Below are 12,336 nucleotides of genomic sequence, written 5' to 3' on the forward strand. Positions count from 1 at the left end.
ACTCCCTGCTGAGCACAGAGCCCGATGAAGGGCTCAATCTCACCACCCTGATATCATCACCTAAGCAGAAATCCAGAGTTTGCCGCTTAACCGACTGAACCACCCCGGCGCCCCAATGTTTTTTAAAACTTCATGTGAAAAACCCATGAACAAAATATCAAAATTTTAAGAAAAGCAAGGATCCATCCAGCTCTGTACTTGTGCAACCCTCCTCACTTGCCTTACCCTAATTCCAGCCATCAGATCCTGTTTACGTAAAATCCTGACATTTTGTTCATCATGGATTTTTGCATTAGTTCCAATTTTTTTAAATGTCGTATCACAATACCATTTATCTTGATTACTATATTGGACTGAATAGGGACCCTCTCACACAAGGTTCATATACACCCAGAACTTCAGAATGTGACTTTATTTGGCAGTAGGGTCTTTGCAGATATAATTAGTTAAGATGAAGTCTACTGAATTAGGGTTGGTCTTAAACCCACTGATTGGTGTCCTCATAAGGAGAGGAAGACCTGGAGACATACAGAGACACAAAGCAAACAAAAGGAAATGAGCCATGTGAAGACCAAGGAAAGACTGGAGTTCTGTTGCCAAAAGCCAAGGACTGCCAGGGGCCCCTAGAAGCTCGGACAAGGCAAGGCAGGATTCTTCCCTAGAGCTTTCAGAGGGAGCCTGGCCCTGCCAATACTATGATTCAGGATTTCTAGGCTCCAGAACTGTGAGAATACATTTCTGCAGTTTTAAGCTACCCAGTTTGTGGTACTGTCTTATAGCAAACTGAAATAAGTACAGAAGCTCTTTTTGGGCCCCTTAAACTCTGCACCCCAGAGGAATGCCTCACTTGCTTCCCCTGGCCCCGACTAGGAGGCTTCTTTGTGGGGGGCAGGAGAGGGGCAGAGCAGCACGAATTCAATGAAACCTAAGACTTCCTGTGAAGCTATTTATACAGAATCAACTTGCTTTAGGTAAAGTAGATTTCCTGAACAGAGACTTGCTTTAAAAATTTTTTTATTACAATTAAAATTACACAAAAGCAAATCAATTCATTTCAATCAAAATAACTCATGTTTACATCGTATTTAATAAACTGTACAAAAAATACATAAACTGTTTTCACATTGTGCTTCAATCATCATCTTCTTCCTCTTCATCACTGATCACGTACTTCTTATGCTTTTTACTTGCTTTATCATCATCTTCTGCTTTTCTCTTTCCAGAGGGTTCCCCTTCCTAGACAAATAAAATTTTTAAAAATCTGAAAGTCAATAGGAAATATTTCTAGGAAGGTTTATCAAAAGTAGCTCTGAGCTGAATGATCCTCTGAAAACACAAAATCAAATAATTTTTAAAATAAGAACATTCACCAAATGAATAAAACCAGTGCTAGTTTCCAAATCTACAAGTACTAGAAGCATTAAAAAATGACAACTATCTAGAGCTAATTATAAACTAACTATAAAACAACCCAACTTCAGGACTGCTTCAGAGCTAGGAAATTATAAGCAATCTCTTGGAAGGGAGACCTTGTACATGGAGAAGGGAACTGGAAACTAGGTCTGCCCTGGGAAGGGTCAGGGCTCTCCAAAGAAGTCGGCCTGTTATAACCACTGATCCTGTTGAATATTTTTACTGTGATCAGGTGACTGATTAAACTTTTCCTCTGCTTCGTCAGCATTTCACCTCTTATCTAAAATTCAGTATTTTAGGGGCGCCTTGATGGCTCAGTCGGTTAAGGGTCTGCCTTCGGCTCAGATCATGATCGCAGGGTCCTGGGATGGAGCCCCACATCGGGCTCCCTGCTCAGTGGGGAGTCTGCTTCTCCCTCTGCCCCTCCCCCCTGCTCCTGCGCTCTCTAATAAAATCTTAAAAAAATAATAACATTCAGTATTTTAAAGACCATTAATTTTTTAAAATAATGATTTCCTATTTTGGATATACTAAAAACTCACATCATAAAGGTTTTAAAAATATTTGAAGAAGTTAAAGGTTTATTACACAAGTCTGCATTACTTAAAATCATGTACGATGTTCTGATAGAAACAATTCAGTTTTGAATTTTTACAGATAGAACTCAATATATCAACACCTAAATAATATCAAATATTGACTAAAATGAATTGATATAAAACATGACACTGCAGAATTGCCTTCACTGGCTTCCTCACCAAAAATTAAACAGGGTGGATAGTCTGAAGGCTGAAATTGGGGAAGGCCGGGCAGCTCTCGCTATGACCCGAGAATGCTTCTGGATGTACAAGCTGGCCTATTATCTACTTTTTCTGATGGTCCCTATGACTGGCTCTTTGAGGAGCAAGATACCATCCCACACTTGCTTCCTGCCTTATTATCCCAAACGCAATCCCACAGACCTGAAGTGCCATAGGAGAATTCAAAGGAGAAGGTTATGAATCCAGAAAGAGATCCAGAAGTCCTCCTGCACTTACTTCCTAGCCAGCAACGGTAAAGTTATCCAAACAGCAAAGCGGGAATATGGATCCCACCTCCAGGGTGTGACTAGCGCTCGCTGGTTTCTACTCCTATAGCCTGGAGCAAACCGAGATAACTTCCCTTCTCTCCCAACCCAACATCAGCAAAGGCAAAGAGGACATTCAATCCTACCATTGGTCTTTTCATTTATTTTCAACTGAAAGTCTTATTTTAAACACTTTACATGCAAGCCCGCTTGTGGCAACCTTCCCTACATAAACCTCAGTTTTTTCTTCAGCTCTAAACATCTTCAGCTCTAAAATTCTCTAAGGAGTTTAGTTTGAGTGAACTAAAGAACTGGCATGGTACTTCCCAAAGGTGGTAGAGCCTGAAACCAAGAAAGAGACTCTTAACTACAGACAACAAACTGGTGGTTACCAGAGGGGAGGGGGACAGGGGGATGGGTGACATAGGTGATGGGGATGAAGGAGGGCACTTGTGATGAGAACAGTGTTGTATGGAAGTACTGAATCATTAAATTATCTGAAACTAATACTACACTGTATGTTAATAAACTGGAATTCAAATAAAAACTTTAAAATAAATAAGTAAGTAAAAGGTGGTAGAGCGTGTCCTCAAGGATGCAGGACAGGGCCCAGCAGATTGGAGATGATCAGGGCTCTCCAAACAAGTCTAATTGGCACCAATCCTAATCCACTGTCTGGGGTAAAACGCTCCAGAATTCTGCTTGGGAAATCCTGCCAGGACTGATTTCCCCAGCAGCTACAGGCAAGCACAGTAAAGCACAGCAAAGGAATGCAGGACTTAGTGAATGGCATCCTTCAGGAGACCTCATATTGTGCAAGTAAAAACGTGGGATTCTACTCTACTGAACTGAGCTGGAATAAATCTCAGTGCCATGTATAAATGCAACAAATGACAGAAATATTCCTATTAGACTGAAGTTTGCTAACATAACCATGAATGCAAGTCCATATAAAGGAATGGCAGCACAGTTTTGAAGGAATTATCTTCCAACAATTTAAAACTAATGGTAACTAATTGTTTTTAAAACTAATTGATTTTTCTCATACTAATAAGCCATCTCCCAGAGTTTATTTAACACAAAACATACCTAAGAATATATATAAACAGGAGTGTCTTAAAGTATGAGAGACCAACACCAAGAATGTCAAAGGCTTCCAGGGAAATATATTCAGAATCCCTATCATGGGAAATCCTATACTAGAGGGCAAGCTGGGGCTATGCTAGTTCCAAGTCACCTATGGTCCCATAAACAGAGAGTAAGGACCTCTAACAGGTAAGGCAGGGTTGCCAAGGTGGGGAATGGAGGCTCCATGAGGGAGAGCTGGGAGAGGAACCAGACCACTGGGTACTACCTTCTAAGTAATCCTTCTCAGCAGGTCACCTGCTCCATCTAAGAAAGCTGAGGACTGGTCATGATCCTTTCCTTTCCATTGTCTTCATGTTTCTTCTACTTGGGTCTTTCCTTTTTCCACAGTTTCTCCTCTTACCCATTTTTCTACCTTCCAAGTTATATAGGTTTTCTAAAGTTGTTTACTGCTTACAAAAATAAGGGATGATAAAAAAGCTACTTTTCTCCTTTTTTGTAACGTAGACCCTGTTGGGAAGGGAAACTAGCATTTCCTGTTCAGATACTACATGTTACCGTGCTACCCACTTCCGAATCTGTTATTATCATGCAACAACTTTGCAAGCAGCAAGCATAAATGCCATTGAAGAGATGAGGAAACAGATGCAGAAATGAGATGACTTGATCAAGGCCATACGAGTGGCCAAGATTCAATAATCCAGTTCACTATAATCCAGACTCATGCCCTTTCCCCCCATATCACAGAAAGCTCTGCTGATAATGGTGGTTCTCTGGGAACTTAGAATTTGCAAGCTCTGCTGCATCTCACCCAGGCTCATGGCGTCTGGACGGGGCTTAGTGCACAAACAGCGAGAGGGACCTAGTGCAGGTCTGACACCTTACCTTCTCTCTCCCACTGCAACCCACAGCCAGGACTTGGGTAGTGAGGAGAAAGTGGCCAGGGGATGGGAGGTCCAGGCAGAAGATTTTTCCGTTGTCATGAAAGGGGAAGCGAAGGGTACAGGAAGCCCTAGCAGAGTATTAGGGTGAGGAAGAGGGTAGTTCCCATAATAGACAGTTAGGAGGCATTCACAAGAGGCATTTGTAAGTCAGGCAGTTACAGGTCTTCCCAGCCTAGAAGAAAGCTACTGGATGAATCACATTTAAAAATCTCACTTCTGAGAATACTAGAGATAAACAGAAGTTCCATGGCAAATCTCAATTTTCATTCACAGTTTCTGCTTGCCAAGAAATAAAATAGCATCTGCTTAATGAGGATTCCCGTTTGCCAACAGTGCAACACACTATAAAATCATCATTAAGGTGTTTCCTATCTAACTGAAAACAAATACACTGCAGAATAATTTGATAATTTCTGTCCAGTTATCTTCCATAGCATGCCACTTCCAACAATGACTGGGAAACATTAAATGTTGTGATTAACAATAATGCAACATAGAATTCTGCTTCACATAGGAGCCTCACGGAAGTTTATAGTTCACAGAAAACCAAAATGATCAAAATACATTAAAACCATGGATAACAGAAACACATCATCAATTTCCTTCAATATGACAAAAAATCCCTCCCTGCCATGGAAAATACCTAACAATAATGGGAAAATATAAACAAATCAGTGCGATCGCAAGAAAATAAGGCATAATCAGAGGCCAAAACTTAAGTGAAACCAAGAGGTAAGTAGAGCACTAAGGCACGCTTTCTCCCTGAAGGCCTTCACCAAACTGTGAACATCAGCTTTGGTTTGTATGCTCCGTGGTTGCTGAGGACAGGGGACAAAGGCCAACTGGAGCAGATTAATAGCAGACCCCAAAGGACTACATCTTTAGTATAAAGGCAAACCAGAAATAAGCCCAGGCCCGCTTCTGTGAGGCAGTGGTCAGGGAATTTTTCTGGTAAAAGGGCCAAATAATAAACATCTTAGGCTTTGGTAAGACATACGGTTTCTGTCTTAACTACTCCACTCTGCCACTGTAGCAAAAAAACATTCACAGGCAATACGTAAATGAATAAGCATGCCTGGTTTCTAACAAACCTTTATTTAAAAAAACGGGTGGCAGGGATGCTGGGTGGCTCAGTCAGTTAAGCGTCTGCCTTCGGCTCAGGTCATGATCCCAGGGTCCTGGGATCGAGTCCCGTGTATTGGGCTCCCCAGGGAGCCTATTTCTCCCTCTGCCTGCCACTCCCCCTGCTTGTGCTCTCTCTCCCTGACAAATAAATAAATAAAATCTTAAAAAAAAAAAAAAAAAGGTTGGCAGGCTAGTGAGCTGTCATTTGCCATGAGCAAGTGTGTATGAGCCAAGCATAATATATAGAGTTACTGAATCACTACATTATACACTTGAAACTAATATAACATGGTGTGTCAACTATATTTCAACTTAAAACAAAAAGTTAGCATTCTTGACTTTCTCACATATATAAGCTTGTATGTAATTGAATTCTTCAAAGAATGAATAAGATTTTGGAGGAAAAAAAAACCTAGAACCAAGTAGTACGAGAAAGCTGCTTTCAGACAATGAGAGTTAAAGCTACTGATCGCATCACAGAGTATCAGTCATCATTATAAAACAGAAAAAATTAATTAATTCTAGGAAAATTCATAACATCAAGTCAGAACTCTTTCTTCCAGGTAATCTAAAAAGACCTCATTCCTAGAGTATACTTTAAAATGATCCCAGGTGGCTGGGGCACCTGGGTGGCTCATTCGGTTAAGCATCTGACTCTTGATTTCGGCTTAGGTCATGATCTCAGGATTGTGGGATCAAGCCCTGCCTTGGGCTCCACACAGGGTATGGAGCCTGCCTGAGATTCTCTCCACCCCACCCCCCCCAGCACTCTCCCTTCCCTCTCATAAATAAATAAATAAGTAAATAAATAAATAAATATAAATAAATATAAATAAATAAACAAAATAAAGTGATCCTAAGTGGCTGATACCCAATGCACCTGGCAGAGGCAAATATAAATCACCTTTATAGGAACCCAACAATCTAGACACCTCAAAAATTCCCATTAATCTCAGCTAAGTAAATCAATCATTTAATCTCAGGACACACAGAGAAATAAGTCATCAAGAAACAGAGCTAGTAAATGGGCAATAAAATCACACATGTAAAGATTTCAGATTATCAGACATAAAAGACCACATATATATAGGTTTAAAACATTTAAAGACATAAAAAGGAGAAACTGGAAATATGAGTTAGGGGAAGGAGTTTTTAAAATGACCAATTTGAAAAAGAAACTACTACTAAACATTTTTTAAATGGCCAATTTGAGAAACTAAATCTCTACAGATGAAAACTAGAACAATTAAAATAAAAATTCAATGACAGATTAACAACATGAGACACAGCTGAAAGAAAGGGGCAGTGAACTAGAAGGCGGCTCTAAAGAAATATCATAGAATGCAGAGACAAAGACAAGGGAAATATGAGAGTTGTAAAGGACAGAGAAGGAAACATGCATTTAATCAGTTTCATAAAGACAGAATGGTACAGAAGTAATATCTGAAAAATTGACTGAGAAATTTTCAGAACTGATGATGAATTCACATTTAGGAACAAATCCCAATCAGAAAAATAAAAGGTAGTACCAAAGAGATATCACAGTACAATTCAAGAACACCAAAGATAAAAAAATATCTAAAAAGACTCAACTAAAAGAAATCCTGGGGATGTAAGGTACAGCATGGTGACTATAGTTAAAAATACAGTATTGAATATTTGAAAATTGCTAATAGCCTATTAGACCTTAAAGGGACCTTAAAATTTCTTACCACAAGAAAAAAAGTTTGTACCTATGTGTGATGAATGTTACCTAGACTAACTGTGGTGATCATTATGCAATATATACAATTACTGATTCAATCATTATATTGTACACCTTAAACTAACGTTGCATGTCAGTTACATCTCAAAAAAAAAAAAAAAAAGACTTAAAATTTCTCAGCACCAGTACTCTTATCATTTGGAAAGGATACTGTTAAAAATATAAGTTAAAATACCTTTAAATTACTTTGAAATAATTTTTTATTATTTTGATAGAAACTTATTTTAATTTATTGAATTATTCAATACTATTCAAATACTATTTCATCTAAAGGGAAAAAAACAGGTTTTTCTACCATAAGAATTATTTCTATAATTTAAAAAAATATATTGAAAATAAACAAAAAGGAAAGAAAGAAGACATAAACCCCCTGATCTACCCACGCTGAATGATTTCCAGTTTCTAGTCAAGCCTTGGTAGTGCAGGACCCCGCACGTTTTCTCACAGGCCTTTCCATCCTCCTTGGACGCCCACCAGGCCCGTGTGCCCTGCAAGCTAACACTTTCTTCCACACCCAGCGAGAGGTCTCCTCTGAGCAGCCTTCCAACACCCGCCGGAGCACAGGGGTCAGACCCTCCTCTGGCCGCTCCCGCTCCTGTCACTGCATTTACCTCACTGGACTTCCAGTGAAGCCTACAGACATCTGTCTGTGCTCCTGGGCTGTGAGCGGACTCGAGGACACAGGGTAAACTCCTAGCACTGAATACATTTGGTTTTACCTCATCACTGGTCAGTTTCTTCGCTTTGAGTAATCTTTGAGCCTTATCTTCTTCTGATCCCTCATCACTGTCTGACGAATAGATTCTGGCTCGTTCCTCTGAAAGCAAAGGAATGATTTGTGAGTAACTTTCAAAGACGGTGATCTGTTCATTTCTGGATTTTTCTTCTGATGAATATCTTTAGTTCCTTCTGTACATTTTTTCCAGAAGAAACAAATCATTAAAAAATTTTTTATTTAGGGCGCCTGGGTGGCTCAGTTGGTTAAGCGACTGCCTTCGGCTCAGGTCATGATCCTGGAGTCCCGGGATCGAGTCCCGCATCGGGCTCCCTGCTCGGCGGGGAGTCTGCTTCTCCCTCTGACCCTCCCGACCCTCCCCCCTCTCATGTGCTCTCTCTCTCAGTCTCTCTCTCTCAAATAAATAAATAAAATCTTTAAAAAAAAAAAAAAATTTTTTTTATTTAAAAATAAATATAAGATTTAATATGTTGAAGTGAAGCACTTATCCTCTCAAAATACAATGGTTCATCCGACCAGTTTTAAGTATTAAAAAGGCTGTGTGCAAGGTCACTAAAGACACAAACACCACTACTCTTCCTACTGACACCCGTTCTTTCATGGGGGTAACTGTTAATTCCAAAATAAGCTTTGAAGATAAAAGCAAGTGGTGGCTTCCCGGTCCCGTAAAGACCATTTGTTGCCATATGGACCTTTCAAAAGGAGATGGAGATGAGTAACATTCTGCTCTGATGCCCCAGCCAAGGTGAAACTCAGGATGGAACCAAGAACAGCTGACTTTAGACCAACCCTTTCACAAGAGAACCCAGAGTCTTCCCTGGAACCGAACTTGTCAGGTTTTTAATCTCTGGTGAACTGAATATTATATATCTCTCTCCCTAAAAGCAGCCTCAATTTTTTTGTTTTTATTTAGTTTTTATGTGGTTTATTTCCACAATTAATCTTTTCTGTGGGAAATTAGCACTAAAAAAAAGTCTCTGTACTGTAGTGCCAAAATAAACAACAGGCAAGAAGGGTGTAAGAGCTCACGAGAACAAATGCAGTCACCGCAAGGAAACGAGAAAGGAGTTTTATAGGATGGTAGAGAGGGGAAATTTGAGTGTTCTTAAAATTTGTCACTCGATGGGGACAAAACTAGGATGCATGGTCCCCCATGGTATACCTTACATGTACTGTACAGTGGTTCCCAAAGCTCTATCAGGTTCATCTAGGGAGGACTGGAAGTTCATTTCACAGATGGGGAACACAATATTCAGAGATACGAAGTCACTTGCCTGAAGCTGATGACTGGTAAGAATAGTAACAATGGTTTTAGGTTACGTTCATTTAGTACTTGTATGTGCCAGGTACTGGGCAAAGTACTTTACGTGTATTATGTCATTTAATTCTCAAAACAACCTCACTTTGTAAGTACTATCAATATTAATAGGTTGGTTTTTTTTTTCTGATGGAATAACAGAAGGTAGGTATTATAACTTTCCAAAAGTCATACAACTAAAGAGTGGCAGAACTGAGAGCAGGCAGGGTCAGGTCAGGGACCAGGCCAGTCTTCTACCTCAGGTTTAGTCTGCGGGCTGTGGGGAAATCCCTGGATACAGTACTGTGGTTGAGACAGATGCCTCAGAAGTCAGATGACCCTGTTTCAAGAACTGTCCGCTTACCAACTATGCATCTTTGGGCAAGTTACTAAACCTCTCAAAGTCTCTGTTCCCTCAATAAGAACAAGACAGCAGTTCCCACCCTTCTGCAATGTCTAGTTCAGTAGCCCTTGAAATATATCACTCATTAACACTGGTTCCTCAAAAATAAAAAGTCCATGGGCACCTGGGTGGCTCAGTTGGTTAAGTGTCCAACTCTTGATTTTGGCTCAGGTCGTGATCTCGGTTGTGAAATCAAGCCCCAGGTCAGGCTCTGTGCTGGGTGTGGAGCCTGGTTAAGATTCTCTCTCTCTCTCTCTCTCTCCCCCTCTGCCTCTCCCCCCCCCACCCTGCTCTCTCTAAAAAAAAATAAAATATCCAGTGACTGGGCATTCAGAGTAGGCCAAATGCAAAGATAAATTCCTGAACCCCAAAATTATGAAATTTAACTTCTGCACACTCACCTCGAATGCCCCCTTTGTATCGGTTTTTAATGGCAGCCAAGCTTATGGACTCCTCGCCTTCCTCCTCCTCATCATAGCGATCAGGTTCTAGGTAACTAGCACTCAGCCCCCGCTGGTGCTGTTTCTCTCTCATTCGGCGCTGCTGAGATTCCCTACGAATAGAAGCCCTCAAACGTTCTTCTTCTTTCTGTAAAGAAGCAAATAAAATACTGAACTTTAAAAAATGAACTAGTTTACTGCCCACTTAAACTACTTTTACTATAAAAAACATAATAAATACCCAGCCCAGGATAAACCTATTTCTGCAGTTCTCTCCATTTTACACCTGTTATCACACACAGCGATCACTTTGTGTAGTTTAGTCCTAAGGCGTGAAGGCAACACAGGGTGAAGGGGCAGAAGACTCCCTCGTGCCAACCGCCCCATCAGAACGGGCACAGACATGGCCTTGGGAGCTGCATGTGGCCGTCCCCCGTGCGGCCAGCCAGAGCCCAGAGAGCAGCAACCAGCCTGAGGAACCTCGGCCATGCCCGGTGGACACCTGAGGGAGGCTGTGTCTGCTAAGCCCTGAGACAGACACCCGGCTTGCTCGGGCTCCACCGAACTATAGTGGTGCCCAGAGGTTCCTATCTGGGCCCCTCCCCCCAGAGAGCTTCCCCAGAGCTCCCGATGACAGGATGGGGAGGCGCTGGTAGGGGAGGGTCCCTGAGCCCCAGAGCAGAACAGTCACGCCCTTCCTCCGCCTGCCAATCCACACACTGGTGTTCACAAGGTAGAGACAGAATATGAGAGGACAGGGATAGTATGGCATTTCTTTGAATTCCTCATTTAATTGCTCTCTATTACTGCACACAGCTCCGTTGCTCGACATTCTATGCAGCAAATTTTTCATTAAGGTTGTACGGAGTACAGAGTAAAAGTAACTGTTGGTACAACCGGGATTAAGAACAAACTAGCTCATTCCTTATGCATTTCCATGGAAACTGGGGAAGTGGAGGAGGGCTTGGGGGAGCTTTTAAGGTGGTCCAGAGGGCTCTTCCAATAATGCTGAGACCAGAGTCTGAAGGTTCCTGTAGCTACCTTGGCTTGAGGAGAAAAGGCAGAGAAATGGAGCAAGAAGTCAGGCTCCAAAGCCAATGCACCTACACACCACTGGGCTAGGCACTACTATGAATCCGGTTTAGTTAACCTGCTTCCATGAACGAAAGCAGGGGGCCAGGGCCAGACCATCAGCAGAGTCTGACAGTGAGATCGGTAAGAAAGGCCCGGAGGCAACCAGAGCGTCTTCGCCTCACTGTGCCCTGGTGCCCTAGGGAACGGAGTCCCATGAAGCAGGCAGGGCAAAGAGTGAAATCTAGCAGGTATCAGAGAATGAAACTATTTGGCTGCATTCAGCTTCTTAAAGCAAGTGCCACACCAAAGGACAATGGTGTCGACAACCCCCCCATCACTGAGCGACTATGCCCCAGAATACATTTGTGCCTCCCTGGTAGTTGTGGCAACTCTAACAGGTAGGACATTATAAACGGATCTTCGCTCCATTCTCCTCAGGCATGTCCCCAAACTTCCCGTTTATTTTTATTCTATTTCAGACTACATCTCTAGCATGTCCATGAATTTTTAACACAGATTCTAAGCCAGACAGAGCTCACTGAATCATCTTTGAAATTCTATACCAAAGTCCAGGTCCCTTCAGTCCCCCAGTCTGTTCCTGAACCGTCAGGACCTGGTGAGAGAAACCCAAGCCCTTGCGTCTGTTTTGTGACCACCGCCACATCACTCTTGTCTGGCAAATGCTCCCTGTTCATGCCGGCACGTGAGAGAAAAGGTGCGTCAGTAAGAGATGAGAAAGTTTTGGGAAATGCTATTCTTAACATACAGCTATACCTCATTTTATTGCACTCTGCAGATACTGTGTTTTGTTCTGTTTTGTTTTTTACAAATTGAAGGTTTGTGGCAACCCTGAGCCATGCCAAGTCCATAGGCATAATTTTTCCAGCATCATTTGCTCACTGTGTTTCTGTATCATATTTTGGTAATTCTTACAGTATTTCAAACTTTTTCATTCTATTTGTTATGGTGATCTCTGATGAGCAATTA

At 41.6% G+C, this 12,336-nt stretch overlaps 1 protein-coding gene across 2 annotated transcripts in view; it reads right to left on the bottom strand.

The window, feature by feature from the left end:
- Window positions 1-997: 997 nt before the first annotated feature.
- Window positions 998-12,336, bottom strand: part of LEO1 (LEO1 homolog, Paf1/RNA polymerase II complex component) — a 38,309-nt gene continuing 26,970 nt past the window's right edge. For both annotated transcript variants that reach the window (XM_021693861.1, XM_044917910.1), the window contains 3 exons: window positions 10,237-10,423; window positions 8,119-8,216; window positions 998-1,236 (listed from right to left, as the gene is read on the bottom strand). In XM_021693861.1, coding sequence (XP_021549536.1) covers window positions 1,132-1,236; window positions 8,119-8,216; window positions 10,237-10,423 — 390 coding nt within the window. In that variant the 3' untranslated portion in view covers window positions 998-1,131. The remainder of the gene's footprint in view (window positions 1,237-8,118; window positions 8,217-10,236; window positions 10,424-12,336) is intronic.

This window comes from Neomonachus schauinslandi, chromosome 9 (assembly GCF_002201575.2).
Source record: "Neomonachus schauinslandi chromosome 9, ASM220157v2, whole genome shotgun sequence".
In the NCBI taxonomy this organism is placed as follows: domain Eukaryota; kingdom Metazoa; phylum Chordata; class Mammalia; order Carnivora; family Phocidae; genus Neomonachus; species Neomonachus schauinslandi.